Source organism: Balaenoptera acutorostrata, chromosome 3, assembly GCF_949987535.1.
Source record: "Balaenoptera acutorostrata chromosome 3, mBalAcu1.1, whole genome shotgun sequence".
Classification (NCBI taxonomy): Eukaryota; Metazoa; Chordata; class Mammalia; order Artiodactyla; family Balaenopteridae; genus Balaenoptera; species Balaenoptera acutorostrata.
The window spans coordinates 219,499-239,752 of NC_080066.1; the positions used below are offsets into that span (position 1 = coordinate 219,499).

The 20,254-nt window shown below is 38.1% G+C and overlaps 1 protein-coding gene across 1 annotated transcript in view; it reads left to right on the plus strand.

Moving 5' to 3' along the window:
- The first annotated feature begins 512 nt into the window (after positions 1-512).
- Positions 513-20,254, plus strand: part of RAB18 (RAB18, member RAS oncogene family) — a 29,186-nt gene continuing 9,444 nt past the window's right edge. Inside the window, exons 1-3 of the mRNA XM_007188419.2 lie at positions 513-792; positions 5,116-5,171; positions 18,949-19,010. Of these exons, the coding sequence (XP_007188481.1) occupies positions 725-792; positions 5,116-5,171; positions 18,949-19,010 (186 nt within the window). The 5' untranslated portion in view covers positions 513-724. The remainder of the gene's footprint in view (positions 793-5,115; positions 5,172-18,948; positions 19,011-20,254) is intronic.

Below are 20,254 nucleotides of genomic sequence, written 5' to 3' on the forward strand. Positions count from 1 at the left end.
AGAGGTTTGTATGCACCTGATCTACCTGAGGTTTACATCTCTCTTTGAATATGAAGTGAGGTGTGAAGGGTATTTGTCAAACAGCCAGGAAGTTAATAATACCAGATCACACCTTTTATAGAGCGCTTGAGTTTACAAAGTGCCATCAGAAATTAACTCATTTAATCTTCATAACAATTCTAAGACGCCGGTCTTGTTCGAAGAAGTATAATTGTGCCGACTGAGGGGAAAAGGCTCAGAAGTCTAGGTAATGCAAAGCGGTTATACGGTGGCTGGGACCTAAAATTAAGATAATCTGCCTTCGCGCAGAAGACTCTTGCCACTGCAATGCAGCTGTTTTGAGCAGCTATTGAAATCAAAGAGCACCATACTCCCCTGACTCAGTCCTCTTCCGAGTACGTGCACCAAGGAAGGACGGTTAAGTGAGGGTTGGAGAAGGGGAAGGGCCTGCGAACCGGGTGAAAACACACCCGGCGCTCTCCCTCTGCGCTTGCGCAAGGGAGGGGTTGCCCTCTCCGGAAGGACACCTGGGACTTGGGTTTGCGCCGACGCAGAGCTACCTCCAGGCGGAACCCGGGCGTGCGGGGCTCCTGCAACCTAAACACCCGGTGTGAAAGGAAGGTGGCCCCGGCGGGGCGGGGCGCATGCGCGGCAGCTCCCCCTGGGGAAGGGCTGAGAGGCGGAGCGGGGCGGCCAGCTGTGAGCGGAGCGGAGCAGGGTCAGGATGGACGAGGACGTGCTGACCACCCTGAAGATCCTCATCATCGGCGAGAGCGGCGTGGGCAAGTCCAGGTGAGGCGGCTCTGCGGGCCGTGACGAGGGTGGCGGGGCCCTTTCCGCCTCGGTGGCCGCTGTGCCCTGGGCCGCGGCGGGAACGGTAAACGGCGGTGGCCGGGCGCGGCCCGGGCTGGGGCGGCCTCCGCTCGCGGCCTCCGGGCCTCCCCGCTGCGCGGCCCCGCGGCCCCGCGGCCCCGCCGCCCCGCCGCCCGGTCCACGGCCTCTGCCAGGCCCGGCTCCCTGGATCGCTTCGTCTCCTGTCGCACTCAGAGGAAAACAGTTCCGCGGCCGCCGCCCGGCCGGCGGTTTGCTGTAGAGGAGCCTAGGGCGCGGCGGGCGGGCTTGGGCCCGAGTCCGGCCGAGGGCGAGGCCTCTGGGCCCCGGGGCCAGGCTGCCCGCACCCCGCGAGTTGAGAGGTGTAGCTCTACCGCTGGGGTTTCGGTCGGCCTGCCTCGGAATACGTCAAGTTCTGCACGGGAAGTTTCGCGACGCCGTAGGTCGCATTCCTGGCCTATTATGGTGCACCCCGCAGCCGCTTTTTTTTTCTTTTTTCTTTTTTTGAAAATGAGTCCGTTGTGAAAGAACTCTTCAGTCTTCTGATTGCTTAAATAATTCACTTTAGTCTAAGACGGTAGAGTTTAAGCTGTGGGCCGCTTTTGAAAATCAAGTGATTGTTACTTGTAATTGTGCCGCATCATGTAGAGGTAAAAGAACACATTAGCATGTGTCTCTTCTTTCTTGACCCTTTCTTGGGGGAAAACAACGTTGACAGTAGTTAGAGTTGAGTATAAGGGAAGACGTGGAGCCTGGGGCGTATTGCAAGAGGGCTGTGATTTCATCCACATCCTGGGACAAAGTTCTCCAGTGAAGGTGTCCTCGCCATATGATTACGAGCTTCTTGTATTCTACGCTGCTTTGATCTTCCAATAATATCCACATTCCAGGAGCTGCAAGCAATTTCATATTTTAGCTACACCTCCTGATAAATGTATCTTTCACATTACTTCGTGAAGTCTTATTTTTTTAAAATACTTGAGTATTTGAAACCTTACTCTGTAAATATATTCTGAAACTTTATGTGTTTTTAAAGCATGACAGTACATTTTCATAGTTTCTCTCATTTAATGTACTCTGCATGTTAGAGTGAGGGATTTGTACCTAAGAAGGAATAAATTAATGAAACACTATGGGCTAAAAAGATAGTATGATTTGTGTGTGTGTGTGTCACTTAAAGGGCTGAATAAAATCACTTTCATGATCACCATCTATTGTATTTGAGGGTTAAAAAGCTAGGTAATATATAAACATTGTCTTAATAGGAATTCCTTGGCCTTGTGACCATTTTCTTCCTGAGATGTGACCCTCATTTAGGTTAAGACATATGAAATTGCTGATTTTGAAGTTAGGAATGGCTGAATGTCGTTTCATGTGGTTCAGCCCCAAACATGGTTGATTGGCACCTTTTCTAAATGTATTACATGGGTGATTACTTGAAGGCTAACTGCAGTGCAGTGTTCACATAATTGAAGTTCTTCCTCTGGAGTAAAATCTGTTAAGTGGATTTACTGGTTCCCTTGGTTCCCTCCCCTCAAACAAATTTATTTGGATCTAATATGCTCCAGACTTTTTCTGAGTAGTTAGTGGTGAATTATCAACTACTCACTGCAAAATTTTAACACCTTTACCTCTTTCAAGAAAGGATTGCATTTAACGAGAAAGTTGGCTTATTTTTCTGGCTAGATGTACATTTTTGGTGTATGTCATATGCTATGGAAAAAACTTTGAACACTTTCTGGATAAGATGAGAATAAATGACTCTTTAGAAGCCTATGCTTTTTAAGGTAAGTACAAAAACACTTGTCATGGATATAATCTTACAGGGTTGTTCTAACCAGTGGTTTCTATTTCTTTATAAATCTAGAGTTAGTGGAAGTGATACATCACTTGTGTTGTTGAGATATCATTGCACAACAAAGGATATCTTAACTAATTCAAACTAGTAGGTTATTTTTCCAGTTTATTTCGTACTTGGAGTGTAATGAGCATGTGTGAGAGGAGCCAGGAGATGAGAATGATGAAACTGGTGCTGCCTCTTGTGTGACCTTTGTCACTCAGACACTCCAGGCCTTCATTTCTTTGTTCGAAAAGTGAGGTTGGGTAGAAATCTCTCAGGCCCTATCACATGTTAAATGTGTAATAGTCTTTGATTCCGTGGCTAGCCATAGTGAAGTGAAGAAGTAGCAAGGTGTTTCAGAAACTGGGACGGATTATAGAGACCTTCTGTTATTTAAGTTGCTGTCCCTCCTGTGCCCCTTATATCCCATCCTTTTTGACCAATTTCATTTGTAAATTGAGAAATGCATGTTAGTTATAATCGCACTGATTAATTACAGATTTGGTCTTCTCCAAGTGGAATGGTGGTCTCCTTCCATCTATAGCTCTGCATGGAGAGTATTTTGCTCCTTTAACTTTGAAAATATGAAGGCTTAAACATACATCCTTTAGAGCAGTGGCTCTTAATCACTTTCAGGTTGTGGGTTCCTGTCAAAATCTAATAGAGAAATAGACTCCCTGCCTAGAGAACTGTACACATAGAATTTAGAATACATTTCGAGCTAATAGGTTACCCCTGGCTAAGATCCGCTGCCTTATACTCGAAGCCTGTGTTAAAATTTGTTGCTTTACACCCTTGTCTTTCCTGACAAAATACCATTAATGACAAGCCAAGAAAGACCCCTGGCTCAGTGTCTGCCGCGTTGTCGATGTTTAATAAATAACAGCCGATACCACTGTTGTTATTTATGTTATTATGGTGTTATCATTATTACTACTCAACAAGGTTCTACGTTTTTGTAATAATATTTTCTTTGGTGACTGAGTATAGATACACAACCTTTCTATTCTTAAATTGTGAGTAACTGAAATTTTTAGTGAAATCTTCGCTTTTATTGATTTGAAGTTTAATGTTGGGGAGAGAAGAAAATTCTTATGAGTAGTGTTTTAAGATTCTTATTAGTGCTGTCACCTAATTCATGTTGGAGGTAAGTAAAATTAGTTATAGTCAAGAGTGTTCAATGTTAAGTAGAAAAATCTACAATATGATTCTTTTTACTTTGCTTTTGTGGTGCTGGTTTTATGATCAACAAAAAGCAAAACCAGGAAAGGAAGAGTTAATCCTTCAAATAGAATATAATGACACTGGGTTTGGGAACTACCAAGAGGCCATTACGTTTTGCAACACTGTGGACAAAAAAAAAAAAATCTTTAGCAGCAATAATTATAATCTATAGAAATATTCATACATTTTTTTCCTGCAATTCAGACATGAGATAGCTATTGTCTTGATTTTATTAATGCAAATAGGTCAATAGAATGGTCTCGTCCTACTTAGGAGATCATGTGAGGGGCAATTGATTAATTTTATAAATCTAGGGCTTTAACAAAAGCTTAGATTTTATTTTTGAAGAGCTTCTAATAACTGACACTTCTGCCTTATGTTAAACAAAATAATTCTGGGAGACAAAATCTTGGAGTACTCTTATGGTATCTTTTCATTTCATGCCTTCCTTTCTAGTTTCTTTACCATTTCCTAGGTTTAGTCCTTCATGATCTCTTACTATAATCATGGCAGTTGTCTTCTGTTGTTTTTCTTGTATTTTTTTGCTGGCATTAAGTTTTCAAGATAAAGAGCAGTTCCTGCCATTCCTTTCGGTGAAAGCTTTTGGTAGCTCAATGTTGCCTCCTTGATTTCATACACCCTACCCAGCATTTGCCAGAGGCTACCTGCTCTGGCCATCATGTGACCTTTCTGCCTTTACTTTTTATTATATCTCTTTCCACTTAGGTAATAGTCTTACTACTTGTTTCAAAATGCTAGACTTCACACCTTTCTGTTTTTACCTGAATTCAGAGTGAATTATGCATTAGATTTTTTTTTAAATTAATTTGTTGCATTCCAAAAGACTTACTTTTCCCCTTTTTGTCCATGTCAGTTAAAGTGTCACATGTTTGCTAATATCATTTTCTCAGAAGGACATACCAATACAGTTATAAAAAAACAAAAAACACAGTCGTTTCCACACTTGGGGAATTGAGCAGGGGAGCATGGGGAACCTATTTTCTAGTAAACTGCTTTGTTTTTGGGATTCTTTAATTGCCGTTCCAATAATTTAATTCCTCTGTATATACCTGCACTGAGGCTGTATTTCTGGGAGCAGACTACATCAGCTATTCTTATCTGCATCTAACTGGTGACAAAATACAACAATCAGGAAGATTTATCAAGTGATTAGAAAGAAAAGCCAAATTACTAATCTGTCTCTTTCACGTCTCTTTTAGCCTGCTCTTGAGGTTCACAGATGATACTTTTGATCCAGAACTTGCAGCAACAATAGGTAAGCCTATGTTTAAAAATTTAGTAGAAATGCCAAATATTTTCTTGCTTCAGGCTGTTTCATCTAACTCCCCCTACCCATCCTCTCACCACCCCATTGCTTCCATGTCTGTCAAAATCTTATTTGTCTTTCAAGTCTTAACTTTGGTAGTCATTAAATTTCTGAATCTTTGTAGATCTCACCAAGCAAAAAAAGTCCTTTTCTGTTGTCTCATGGTACTTTGTTAACACTGCGGATATTACGATTATCTGTATACACATTCCTGTGCTATGGGTTGTCTGTTATTTAGCAGCATACAGTCATTTGAATGTTTATTGCATGCCAGGCACTGTCCTAAGAGGTGGGTTATAATGTTCAATAATGCAGACTTGGTCTCTGTCATAATGGACCTAGCAGTATCACCCAGCAGTAGAGTGTGTTAATTTTGTATTTTTAGTACAGTACATTTAGTACAGTACATTTTGTATATTCAGTACAGTATCTGGCATGTATTCTGGCAGCATATTTATTGATATTAGTTATTAAAGACTATTAGAAGCAGTAATACATAAATGCCTTTTAAAAATGAAATTTAGATTGCCTGAAAGTGGTTTGCCACACCAGCTTATTAGGATATATGAGAAGATAGAGCTAAATATTCTCGTGTCACATGTTTAGGGAGTAGGTGACAATGTGAAGGGACAAGAGACAGCTTGCAGCAGTAGGAAGAGCTGAGTCAGAGCAGGATAATAGTCTTGGCTCTGCCTTGAATGTTGTCATCTTGAGCAAGTCATTCACTTCCTTGTCTTCTGTAAGTTGAGGAATTTTGGTGAGAGAATACATTTTTCTTCTAGCTCTACAATTTCATGATCTGATGAGTAGAATGTAGTAAAGATGATCCTTGTATTATTATTAGGCAAAATAAAGAGTTTCTATTAACTGGGTTGATTTTTTTCCCTTTTTATTCTTAAATAATTTCATACTTAGAGAAAAGTTGTAAAAATAGTTCAAAGAATTCCTGTATATCTTAATCAAATTCCCCAAATGTTAACATTTATCACATATGCTTTATCATTCTCTCTCTACATACACATACACAGTATTCTTGCTTTTTTCGAATTGTTTGAGAGAAAATTGCAGACAGTGTCTTCAGTGTCTTTAACCTCTAAGTACTTTAGTGTGTATTTTCTAGATGAACATGGATACAGTTCTCCTGTATACAGACAGATTTCATCAGTTGCCCCACTGATGTCTTATATACCAAAGAAAGAGAGTTGCTTCTGGTCCAGAATCCAGTCCAGCATCACATATTGAATTTTGTTGTCATTTTTCCTTAGTCTCTTTTAACCTGAACAGTTCTTCACTCTTTCTTTGTCTTTCATGGCCTTGACATTTTTGAAGAGCACATACAGGCCAGTTATTGTAGACTATCCTTCAACTGCATGTGTCCGTGTGTCCTCATGGTTAGATTCAGGTTACGCATTTTGGCCAGGATTTCCTCAGAAGTGCTTGTCAGAGCACGGTGTATATTTGTGCCATTAGTGGTGACGGGACTTCGCTCCTTAAGATGATGTGCCCCAAGTCTCTCCACTGTACACTGTCATCCTGTCATTCCCACTATGGTGGTTGGCCAGCTGTGGATTTTCAAATTCCATCCTTCCATTTACATTTCTTATTTAGAATTCTGTAAAGAAGAGTTCTTCTTTGTTTCTTTCTATCAGTATGAGCTCACGGTGCCTCTAAATGTTTAATAAATTATATCAGGCATTACTTAGCTTTTGTATGACGTGTTAACATTGACAGATTTACTGTTATGTGTGTAAAAGGGAATCATTTAAAACACTAGTAATTCAAAATCTATTTAATTTGGTTTTGGTGTATTATTTGCTCCTTTAAAAAATCAGTTATTAATAAAACTTGATTTTGCTCAGAACATACCTGGTATTGGATAAGCGAGGAGTAGAAGAATAATAACTGGCAGGAAAATAAACTTGCCTAGAGTTAAAATTTTCCTAAGGGAGTGATCTTATATATACTATAAACTATCTGTCTTCATTTCAAACCCAAATGTAACTGGGGACTTGCAGATTGACAGATCATTCGTTGTCTTTATTACTAAAAAGGCTTTGCTTTAAAAGCAAATACTAAGATTGTAGCATACTGATGAGAATATACATAATTTGTTCCCCCAATGGGCCCTGGGTCTTGAGAAGTATCTTTTACATTTTGGCATCAGATAGTTTTCTGCCCTAGGTTATAACCGATATACATGAGTTTTTGAAATAAAAATAATTAGCCCAGTTGTTAATGGCCATATGAAAATTAGTATTTACCTCACAGTGTAATAGTAAGGAAAGCACACCTTTATCTTTCAGTAATACAGAGAGACACTCAAGTTTCTGTCTTGTATAAAATACTCTATTAAGGTAATTGTTGGATTTGGGGTTTGAAGATGGTACTATAGAGTTGGCATTTTCTTCTTTTGCTTTCTGGCAATTGACTAATAACAAAGAGAGGGAGAAACTAAAACCCCAACCCCATAGTCCACTATACTAGAAGGCGGCTAAAGCGCCAAGCCACAAAATAGGTGGTATGGCTGCCAAGAGCAGTGGGGACCAGACAGGCCGCCTGCAGGAGAAAGTAGGCGATGTCAGGGCTGCAGAGCTCAGAGCCAGCAAGAGGTGCTTCATGAGGTTGAGGGGCCCACTGTGAGGTGCAAAACCTGTATCCCTTGTTTGTAAAAGCAAAATGGCTTCTTAAGCTAATGACAGGAGTTGCCCTGCATCTGGTTTGGTTTTAAGAAGTTGGGAGTGTGAAGCCAAACAAGGAGTCATACAAACCAGCCATTTTTGCATTTTGTCTGTCTCTGTAGCTGTAGGGGAGGAGATGCCTTTGAAAAACCTCAAGGTTGCCTATCTCCTCCGAATGTTGAGAAGTAAAAAACTAACTGATTCTCATGTAAAACCCCGAATCAAGACAAAATTTTGCCAGTGCAGAACTGATCCACTATGGCTTTCTGCATGAACCTCCTGCAAATAGCTTGTCCAGGAAAACCTCACCACTTTCAACTATGACTTAGTAAAAAAGAATCCAGCTCAAGGCCACTACCACCATTCAAGAATCGAAAAGGAAGAAAGGAATGGAAAAACAAAGGACAGTTGAAGAATCCTCACCAGAAAAGAATATTTCTGTAAAGAAGATGAAAATAATGACCAAATATTTTGCCATGAATTTAAAAGCCTTAATGGAAATATTTATCCGTGAGAGCACAAAACAGTGATATAAGAGGTCGGGGAAGAGATAGTGCGACTACATGAGAAAATGCAGTGTGAGCTGATTGAGTGGAAAGAAAGAAAAGATAAGAAAATAAAACCATCACTGAAATGAAGGTGAGATTGGAAGGATCACAAGGGACAGTAGAAACTGGGAAACACAATAAAGAACATAGAAGCTAGGAATGGAAAAGTGGGTAGAATTTACCAAAGTGAATAAGAATATTAAAACAAATTAGAGTGAGAAAATGATAGATATGGAAATCAGAAAAGGAGATTTTACAGTCTGAGTCTTAAAAGAAGAAACATAATGAAACACAACCAATATTTAATGATATATAATCTGAGGTAATATTTCTGACATAAAAATAAACACACACAGACAAAATTGTAAGAATATTTTGACCAGGTTTTTGTTTGTTACATGGGAATGTTTGGGGAGAAAATAATAAGCATTAGATTTCTCTTTTTGTTATGGTCAGGCCATAAGATGGTGCTTAATTAGGTCTTTACCTGAGGTATTTAATCAACTGCATAGATACAATTGGTTGAAATTTAAGCATGGATATAGAAAGTAGTTACATTAACTTTATATAGTATGATTGATTAAATAGGCAAAATTTGTTTCATGCTTTTTGTTTTTGTTTTTTTAATTTACCCTATTTTAGGTAACCTTTGAATACAAAAAAGAGCACTTTAAGTAAAAATTTTCAAATAAAGAAATTAGAAAATTTAAAACTGGCTCTCTACTTAAGACAGGCTCACAAACTATTTCTTAATCTCTAAGACTTACAATTGTTACAGTATGTGAAAGTGTTTTTTGAGGGTTGATACATTTCAACTAAAGTTAGACAAATTTTGCTTGTTGTTGGTTGACTTTAGATCAGTGATTCTTATCACTCCCTTGGTAAGTTTTTATAAATACCCATGACTGTTTGGCTTCTAAGGGCAGGTGTCAGATCTGTTTCATCCACAAGTTACCTTACAGTTTGGGCTTACTTAACAGAAAGATAATTTAATTAAAATGCAAAGTAGTTTATACATCTTGTTTAATGCCACAACATAAACTTGTTAAAATACTTGGGAATATGAGATAATTCAGAAAGTAAAACAGAACTATTCTATTTCATATAATTTCATTCAATTAAACATGTTAAAGTAATAAAAATGGCTCTGACATTTCTTTATTTAGAATAATGACAAATGGTCTTGATCATATATAGATTGTTTCTTTCTTCCATTCTACTTAGAGGCTTTATTAGGAAAGGTTGTGATTTTTTTCATATGCCTTTTCAGCACTGACTAATGGTTGATAGACCTTTTTATACTGAAATGTCCTTGCTTTCTTAGATAAGCCTTCACTCATTTTGTTTGACGTATTTCTGGATTCTGTTGACTAATTTAGAATTTTTACTTCTATTTTTATATGTAAGATGGTCTCTCCTTTTCTGTATTTTTAAAAAATCAGAATTTGGTATTAAAGTTGTATTAGTTTATACAATGAAGGAGCTTTCCGTCTTTTTAAATTGTCCTTACTTGCTTAAATACTACTGAAATTATCTGTTCTGTGAAGGTTATATTTCATCTGAGTCAGTCTGATCCTGCTTCTTCCTCACTGTTACAACCTCTTCGGGTTCTCTGTTTCTTAGGACAGTCTTAGGAGTGCAGCTAGGAAGGAAAATCCCAACTCACTTGTTAAGTTAGTTGCATGTAGTATCTTTTTTTTTTTTTTGGCCAGCACACAGGATCTTAGTTCTTGGTTCCCAACCAGGGGTGGAACCCATTCCCCCTGCAGTGGGAGCACTGGACCACGAGGGAAGTCCCTGTAGTATTTGTTTAAACGCTTCATTATCTGTGTTTATGTTCCCTCACTTCTAAACTTGTACATTTTTTTGGTCTTTTCCTTAAGGAATGTATCTATTTTATTGTTTGAGGAATTGCTTTATTTTTTCCCCTCTTTCTCCTTCCTACTTTTATTTTGGTTTATTTTGTTAGTTTCTTAAGATGAGTATTAAGTTCCCTTCTTTTTAGTCTTTATTCTTTAATAAAGATGTCCTCTAAGAACAAGTTTTACTGTGTCCCAGAGGTTGTGATAGACTGTTTGTTTTTCATTGCTCTCTGCATAGTTGAAATTTTCAGTTTTGCTTTCCTCTTTGAATATTTGAAATCTTTGATTTAGGAATGTGTTTCCTAATTTCCAGGCTTTTTTGGGTCGTTTTATTTCTTATTTATTGGATAATGACTTCCATTTGGAGTAAAGCCACCCACCCCTCTGCCAGCCTCATGTCCATCAGCAAGAGTCAGGTTAGCCTCAGAATTTAGACTACTTCTGACGAGACCTTCCTCCACACCCCTCTTTCCTCTCCAGATGTTCTTATCTTGCTACTGCTAGCCGCCGTAAGACCATCAGGCATCATAACCGTTTTTCCCTCTAAGTAGTCTCCACGGAAAGCCCTGGTGTCTCTTCGTTTCCCAGACTCGGATCTTCGTAACGTTGTTCACCTTCTTTTCTTGCCTCCAGTGCTCACTCCTTCTCAGCTCTGTCTTCTGGGGGAGCAGAGCACTTGGCACATTTCATTGTTAATACTCTTTAGGTTGTTTGTAAACTGAGACTTGGGGATCTAGGTCCTCCTAATCTTGTTCTCCTTGGATCCTTAAAGCTTTTATGGTTCTTCTGCCTCATTTTTCTGCTATGGATTCCTTCTAATGTATTTTTCATTTCAGTTATTGTATGGTTCATCTCTGTTTGTTCTTTAAATCTTCTAGCTCTTTGTTAAACATTTCTTATATTTTCTTGGTCTGTGCCTCCATTCTTTTTCTGTGATCTTGGATCATCTTTATTATTGTTACTCTAAATTCTTCTTCAGGTAGATTGCCTATCTCCACTTCATTTAATAGTCCTTTGGGTTTTTGTATTGTTCCTTTGAAACATATTTCTCTGCCGCCTCATTTTGTCTGACTTTCTGTGTGTGTGGTCTCCTTTCTGCCAGCTTCAGGATCGTAGCTCTGCTTGCTTTTGGTGTCTGCCCCTGATGGGTGAGGCCGGTCATGGGGCTTGTGCAGGCTTCCTGGTGGGAGGGACTGGTGCCTGCCCAGTGGTGGGGGGAGCTGGGTCTTGTCCCTCTGGTGGGCAGGGCCGTGTCAAGAGGGTGTGTTTAGAGGTGGCTGTGGGCTCAGTATGACTTTAGACAGCCGTTTGCTGATGGGTGGGGCTGTGTTCCTGTCTTTCCAGTTGTTTGGTCTGAGGTGTTCCAGCACTGGAGCCTGTAGGCAGTTGGGTAGAGCTGGGACTTGGGGTCGAGCTGGACATCTCCGGGAGAGCACACACTGATTAATATTCCCTGGGCACAGGAATTCTCTGGTGGTCCAGCATCCTGGACTCAGCGCTCCCACCCCAGAGGCCCAGGCCTGACCCTATTTCCTGGCTTCTGGGGTCTCCCGTGTCCTCCCTTCCACTCCCACTGCCCATGCAGGTCACAGCACTGTAGGTGCTGCAGCAAAAACACCTGAGACCTTTAGGTGCAGGTAAAATGCCTCAGAGTGGTTACATACATACCTTTCACACCTTTTGTGAGATTTAGCCCTAAGTATTTTATAGGTTTTTATGTACAATGGTAGTAAATTTTTTAAAAATATTGTTTCTTTTCATTACTATTATATAGAAATACTGTTGATTTTTTAAATGTTTATTTAGTGTTCTCCAACCTTGCTAAACTTGCTTATTCTTTCTAGGTGCTTTTTTAATCCCATAGATTCCACTGGGTTTCTGTATTCTTCCTTTCCAATCTGGATGCCTTTTATTTCTTGTTTTATTGCCTTGGCTGAAGATCTCCAGTGCAGTGTTGTGATGAGAGCTGATATCCTTCTTTTGTTCCTGATATTAAGGGGAAAACATTCAGTCTCTACCACTGAGTGTGCTGTTAGTTGTATCTTTTCATAGATGCTGTTTATCAGGTTGAGGAAGTTTCCTTCTATTTCTGGTTTGCTGAGAGGTTTCATTAGGAATGCATGTTGGATTTTGTTAAATTCCTTTTCCACATTTGTTGAGATGTTCATATGAAGTTTCTTTTTTGGTTTAAAATAGTAAAATCCACATTGATTTTTTTTTCCCGTGTTATATCAACCTTTCATTTCTGAAATAACATCACTTGGTTGTGCTGTACTGTTCTTTTATACCTATTTGGATGACTTATGGTAAAATTTTGTTTAGGATTTTCATCTATGTTCATGAGGGATATTAATCTGTAGTTTTCTTTAATTATAGTGTCTTTGTCTGGTTTTGGTATCAGGGTACTGTAGAACTCATAGGCTGACTAAGGAAGTATTCATTCCTCTTCAGTTTCCTGCAAGAGTTTGTTTGTAATGGATTATTATTTAAATGTTCAGTAGAATTCATTTGGGGCCTGGAGTTTTTTCGTGGAAAAGTTTTCTCCACAGATTTAAATTCTTTCATAGATATAGGATTCTCTGGTTATCTATTTTTTATTGTGAAAATATACATAAGATAAAATTTACCATTTTAACCATTTTTAAGTGTATGATTCAGTGGCACTAACTATGTTCACATTGTTTTGCAACCATCAGTACTATCCATTTCCAGAACTTTTTCATAACCTCAAACAGGAACTCCACCCATTAAGCAATAACTCCCACTCCACATTTCCTCTCAGTCCCTGGTAACTTGTTCTGCCCTCCGTCTCTATGAATTTGCCTGTTCTAGATACCTTGTATTAGTAGACTCATACAATATTTGTCCTTTTGTAATTTGCTTATTTCACGTAACATAATGTGTTTAAGGTTCATCCATGTTGTAGCATATATCAGAATTTCATTCCATTTTATAGCTGTATGTATTGGAATTTCATTCCATTTTATGGCTAATAATGTTCCATTATATGTACATACCACATTTTGTTTATCCATTCATCTGCCCATGGACACTTGAGTTGCTTCCACCTTTTGCCTTTTGTGAGTAATACTGCTGTGAACATTGTTGTACAATTATTTGTTTGAGTTCCTGTTGTCAGTTCTTTTGGGTATGTACCTGAGTGGAATTGCTACATTGTATGGTAATTCTATTTGTAGCTTTTTGAGGAACTGCCAAACTATTTTTCACAGGGACTGTACCATTTTACATTCCTACCAGCAATGCACAAGCATTCTAATTTCTTAATGTCCTTGTTAACACTTGTTATTTTTCACTTTTTTCTTTAATTGTAGCTGTTTTAATGGATATGAAGTAGTGTCTCATTGTGTGTCTCATTTGCATTTCCCTAATGGATAATGATGTTGAGCATCTTTTCCTGTGCTTTTTGGCCATTTGTGTATATTATTTGGAGAAGAGTCTATTCAAATCCTTTTCCCCATTTTTGGATAAGGCTTTCTGTTGTTAAGTTATAGGCATTCTTCATATATTCCAAATACTAATCCCTTATCAGATAACTGGCTTGCAAATATTTTTTCCCATTTTGTGAGGTTTTTTTTCCACTCCCTTGACGTTGCCCTTTGATGCATATAAGTTTTTAATTTTGATGAAGTCCAGTTTATTTTTCTTCTGTTGCCTGTGCTCTTGGTGTTATATCCAAAAAATCTTTGCCAAATCCCATGTCATGAAAAATTTTTCCTATCCTTTCTTCTAAGGTTTTTAAGATTTAGTTTTTACATTTATGTCTTTGATCCATTTTGGGCTAACTTTTGCATATGGTGTAAGGTTAGGGTCCAACTTCATTCTTTTGCATCTGGATATCTAGTTTTCTGAGCATCATTTGTTGAAAGGACTGGCCTTTACCTATTGAATGGTCTTGGCTTCCTTGTTGAAAATCAGTTGGCTATATATGTGAGGGTTTATTTCTGGGTTCTCTATTTATTCCATTGGTTTAAATGTCTGTACTTAATGCTAGTACCATTGTTTTAATTATTGTAGTTTTGTAGTAAGTTTTAAAGTTTGAGTCCTCCAACTATTCTTTTTTTTTCAATATTGTTTTGTAATTTAGTGCCTCTTGTAATTCTATACGAATTTGAGTGTCAGCTTTTCCATTCTGCAAAAAAAGCTATTAGAATTTTTACTGGATTGTGTTGGATCTGTAGATAGTTTTGGGTAGTATTGTCATCATCACAATATTAAGCCTTCCAACTCACGAACACAGCATGTCTTTCCACTTATTTGTGTCTTCTTTAATTTCTTTCAGCAGTGTTTTGTAGTTTTCAGTGTATAAATATTAAAGCTCCTTGGTTAAATTTATTCCTGAGTACTATTATTATTATTATCATCGTCATCATCATCTATTTTTAAAGTATTTTATTCTTTTTGATGCTATTGTAAATGAAATGATATTTAAAATTTTTCTTTTTGGATTGTTCATTACTAGGGTATAGAAATGCAACTGAGTTTTTGCATGTTGATTTTATATCCTGCAACTTTGCTGAATTCACTTATTAGTTCTAACAATATTTTTGTATGTGTATGGAATATAATCATTAGGATTTTCTACATATAAGAAATGTTGTCTGTAAACAGAGATAATTTTACTTCTTCCTTCCCAATATGGATGCCTTTTATTTCCTTTTCTTGCCTAATTGCTCTGGCTAGGACTTCCAGTACTCCGAGAGTAGAAGTGGTAAGGGTATGCATCCTTATCTTGTTCTGATCTGTGGGGAAAAGCTTTCAGTTCTTCACCAATGAGTATGATGTTAGTTACAGGTTTTTCTTATGTATTCACTTGTGTTTTCTTCTTCATTGTCTAATCTGCTGTTAATCCCATCCTGTGTATTTTTTTTTTTAATCTCAGACATTGTCATTTTCATCTCTAGATGTTTGGTATGGGTTTTTAAAATCTCTCTCACGTCAGCTTAACTTTCTGAACATGTGGTATACAGTTATGTGTTTTTAATATCCTTCTTTGCTAGTTTTAACATCTTTGCTAGTTTTGACTCAGTTTCTCTTGATTGCTTGTTTTTCTTTTCATAAGGCAGATGATTCCATTGATATGTTGTGGTTTCCCATTCATTGGTATTTCTTTACAGTGTAGTTGATATTATCTTTGGTAAATTTTCATGTCTCACTTACTGCTTGTTTCAAAGGCTTTATTGGTTATATTATCTAGTTTTAACTAACTTAACCTTCATAAAATAGGCGTGTGCCTATAAAAAGATTCCTGCAGAGGAACAGAATTGAATATTGTATTAAAAATGCAAGCCCAAATGAACAACTAGAGAAAAGCTGAAGTGACAGTTCTTCTGTGATTTTGTAATTCATAATAAGAAATATATGTTTGGTTCCTAGCACTGAACTCTGAAAACCCTTGGATTTTCTTAAGTGATAAGAATCATTAAAGATGTCTTTTGTTTTTCTTTTCTTTTTTTTTTCTTTTTTGGCTGCACCACGTGGCTTATGGGATCTTAGTTCCCCGACCAGGGACTGAATGAACCTGGGCCCCGGCAGTGAAAGCACCAAGTCCTAACCACTGGACGGCCAGGGAATTCCCAGGATGTCTTTTGTATTTTCATAACAAGCCTTTTTCAGCCACACCTGAGTTTATGTTAATGATGTGACTTCTAGAAAGCCCCTAAGCATAGAGGCTGGTTGCCAGGAGAACCAACCATGTATTGGGTTGGCCAAAAAGTTCATTCAGGTTTTTCTGTAAGATGCTGTGGAAAACCCAAACAAACTTTTTGGCCAACCCAATAATTAGAGGGTTGGAACTTTTCAGCCCTATCTTACCTCCCTCACTTCCAGCGTGCGGAGAGGGGCTGGAGGTTTTGTTTAATCACCAAAGGCAAATGATGTAATCAGTCAAGCTCCATAAAAAAACCCCACGGGTTCAGAGAGCTCTGTGTTGGTGAACACGTGGAGGTACTGGAAGGACGGCATGCTTGGAGAGGGCATGAAAACTCTGTGTCCCTTCCCCATACTTTGCCCTGTGCCCAGATCTCTTCCCTCTGGCTGTTCCTGGGTTGTATCCTTTTATAATAAAATGATAATCTAGTAAGTAAGTAAGTAAGTAAACTGTTTTTCTGAGTTCTTTGAGCTACTATATCAAATTAATCTAATTGAGGAGGGATTATGGGAACCTCTGATTTATAGCCAGTTGGTCAGAAGCACAGGTAACCACATGGACTTGAGATTGGACTCTGAAATGGGGGTGTGGCAGTCTTGTGGGACTTGCCCTTACCCTGTGGGATCTATCTCTTAACTTCAGGTAGATAGTGTCAGAACTGAATTGAATTGTGGGACACCCAGCTGGTGTCCCTGGAAAGTCAAAGAATTGGTAGTTGTGGGAAAAACCCTATGTATTGGGTCACAGAAGTGTTCAGTGTTGTAGAGGAGAAACACAGGAGTGTTTTTTCCTAAACATTCTGCCTCTATTATGAGCTCCTTGTTTGTCATCCACATGAGGAGGTTGAAAAGATAGTTTAATCAAATGTAGTGAGAAGTTGGCAAAATAAAATTTATCAAAAACATTCCCACTGCTGCCACCAGTAAGGCAAATTAACAGCCACTTGCAAAACAGAAGACCCAGACTTGGTGAAGAAGCAGTTTGAGCATCTAAGAGCTAAAGAGATCAATATCTGTACAAGAGATTCACCAGAGGAACCAAGGGAAGATGAATGAGAACTGAGGGTCCTGTGTCCAGAAGAGGTACCCTTTCAGGTTGCCTGTCTCTTGACTTTGATGGTAGGACTCCAGGCGCAGTGTTTCCTGAGGGTGTTATCTGTAGCTTTCAAATCTGACATGTCAGAAGAGTAACTTGGAGACAGTTATTGACATGCAAATTATACGTATGACAGAGAAAGTCATTAGACTGCCAAGAAATATATGCAGGAAATTGTAAAAGAGAAAGAGGATATTGGGGGAGGGAAGGAGAACACAAACATTCTGGGAACACTGAGTTTCTTTTCCTGGGTAGACTAGCTGGTAGCAGTCTGCCCTTGAGCAGGTTTGTCTTAGGTGTTTAAGAATAGAAAAGTTCTTTCTGTCTTCTCTGAAGAACCTTGAGAATTTAACTGTGGAGCATGTGTGACAGGCCGTCTCTTTGTGATGTCTACCAGTGGCCTTCATTTAGTACCTCTACCAAGTCAGAACCATTTCTTCATCCACATTTTCTCAAGTTTGGGTGTCTTTTTTTTTAAGCTATATGAGTAAAATGTAAATAATTTCATATTTTTTATAAAAATGGTGTGGCAGATTTCTTTATCTAGACCTGGTGAATACAAGATTACTTAATATATAGAATTTTTTGTTTGTTTTGCCTCAAAGAAACTACACTTAGGTTTTCCTTGGACTGTGCAATTGGCACTGTCCTTTAACTCGTGGTTGCCTGACATTCTAGGAATGACTTTATCAACTTCTTTATCACCTTAGCCCAAGACACCAAACTGTTTAAAATCTTTGGCATGCAGAAAGACCTGGTGTAATGCATGTTTTGAAATGCATTTTTATTACCTAATTTGTGTGTGTAATGGATTGTCAGAAATCAGCCAAGAATTACTAATATATTTCCATATTGGTGACAGGTGTTCTAGGAAGCATTTAGTATTTGAGCATTTATATGTATCATCTTAGTTGTGGCTGTCCTGAATTAATTGTGATAAGCTAAAATCTTTTGAAAGTTTCTTTCCAAGTGTCTTGAGTTAATATGTTCCCTCTGGCCAGTGGGATAGACTGCACATTATTTTTGATACTCTTTTAAGACATGTGGGCAGTTACTGTTCATTTAAGCCAGATGGCATGTGTCAAGTCCTTTTCCAGGGCAGGGAGAGGTTTTGGGGGCTGCTGTAGTAGAGCCCAATGTGACTTCTTACGGAACTTGTCTTCTTTTCATATAAATCAGTACATACAGATTTCACTGCTCTTCGAGCACTCCTCTTTAACTTAAGAAGATTCTTAAAGGATTGGGCATAAACGTTTTTGTGTGTAAATTCTCTTTTTGCAGTTGTGCAGTAGCAAGTGATTATTGATAAGGTTATATAAAATGAATACTGTTTTTTAGGATAAAAACAAACAAAAACAAAGAATTCATAAGGCAAGGAAAGAGGGGCCCTTTTATAATTTTACCAGTCTTCCAAGCTGCCCACAGCCAGAATCTGACTTAGGGTGTTGGCCGGCTGTGGACAACGCTCCTAATAATAGCTTAGGGGGCCCTGGGAAAGTGCCCCAACCCACAGTCAGCCAGAGGTCTTCTCTACATCAGCACAGTGAACTCCAGCTCTTGGCTTTTAATGTGCAGGGTCGATCACCACCTTACACCTTACACTTTCATTTTTTTCAATAAAACGTTTGCTTTTTCAAGAAGTACAGGTAGGTGAATGAATTTTACAAGCATTTGGTTTTCATTTTTCTTGATTAAATTCTAAGCTGCTAAACTTTAGTGACACTTTTTCTTTTATCTTCACATCCATAACTCTAAGAATTCGGATGTGAATTTGGGCATTTAATAAAGTGGCTTTTCTGTTTCTTCATTTTCTTGGTAATTGATTTAAAATGTATGTTTTACTGGAATTCTTATCAAAATTTTCATTTTTCCAAGGTGTTGACTTTAAGGTGAAAACAATTTCAGTGGATGGAAATAAGGCTAAACTTGCAATATGGGTAAGAATTTTTTAAATGTATTTTGTGTAAATATTAAACTTGTACTTTTTGAAGAAGCAGAAATTGATGTGTGTAGTGTTGTAGAGGTGAATGAGCAATGTGTGTTTAATAACTTGGGAGATTTGATGTTGATTAAAGGATAGACATAAATAGTTATATCTTATAATTCTGTAATCAGGCAGAGACTTGTTTTACTTACTCAGATTTTTAAAATACATAATCCCTTCAGAATATTTGAAAACAGAGTATTAAAAAAATCATCGTCTGCCAGAGAGAATCACTGTTATTGAATGTGTTTCTTTAAAGTTTTAAAAAGACAACCTACTCTGAACTAATGCTAAAGGCAGTTGTTGGGGGGAAGGGAATGAAGCGATACTTAGAAAAAATGATTTTTCATGTTTGTTAGTGTGAATATCTATAAAATTTGAGCTTGCCAACTTTGGATTTTTTTTTAATACTGATGCCGAGTGTTTACTTACTACCGTCTTTTCACTCGCCTGTTAACCCAGCTGTTCTGATCCGCATTCTCTGCTAACTAGACCTCTTCCTGGAAGTGCTGAATAAGGTAGCACTAGCTGCCGGAACGTCCAGCTTACTCAGCCTGTGTCTGTCTGCTCCTCTTTCCCCCCCTCCTTCCTTCCTTCCTTCCTTCCTTCCTATCTCTGTCTTTCCATCTAAGTATGATTGCTTATATATTAAATATGTTACATATAAAATTTATAAAAATATACTCATAATCTAATTCCCACATATGCTATAGTTAAATATCTAAGTATATTTTTATAACATGATGATAATATTAGAACTGGTCTGCAGTCATCAAATTGAGTCATACTTTGGTGGCTAAGTAGTAAATGCTGGCTGGGTGGGTGTCAGTTACAGATCGAAACAGCAAGTGTTCGTGCACTGTATGATCTCATTCATGTTAACGGCATTCTCTGAACGGCACACTATTTCTAACACACATTTTATTCCAAATGACTGTGTGTCTTATGTTTTTTTTGTTAATTTTTTTCTAAGATACAATGCTTTACATGATTGGTAGCCTGTTTGTCCCTTCCCCAAAATATGTTTAATATCAATCAGTACAGTAATGTCTGACAAGAAACAATTTGGAAAATGTTGGACTAGACCATAGTAAAATATATATTGAAGTTTAAGAATGCTCCCTTCTTTCCGTACTGAAGTGGAGCCTGATTTTCCATGTTTTTCTTGTTTGATTTATTACCTCTTCTGCCCTTGCT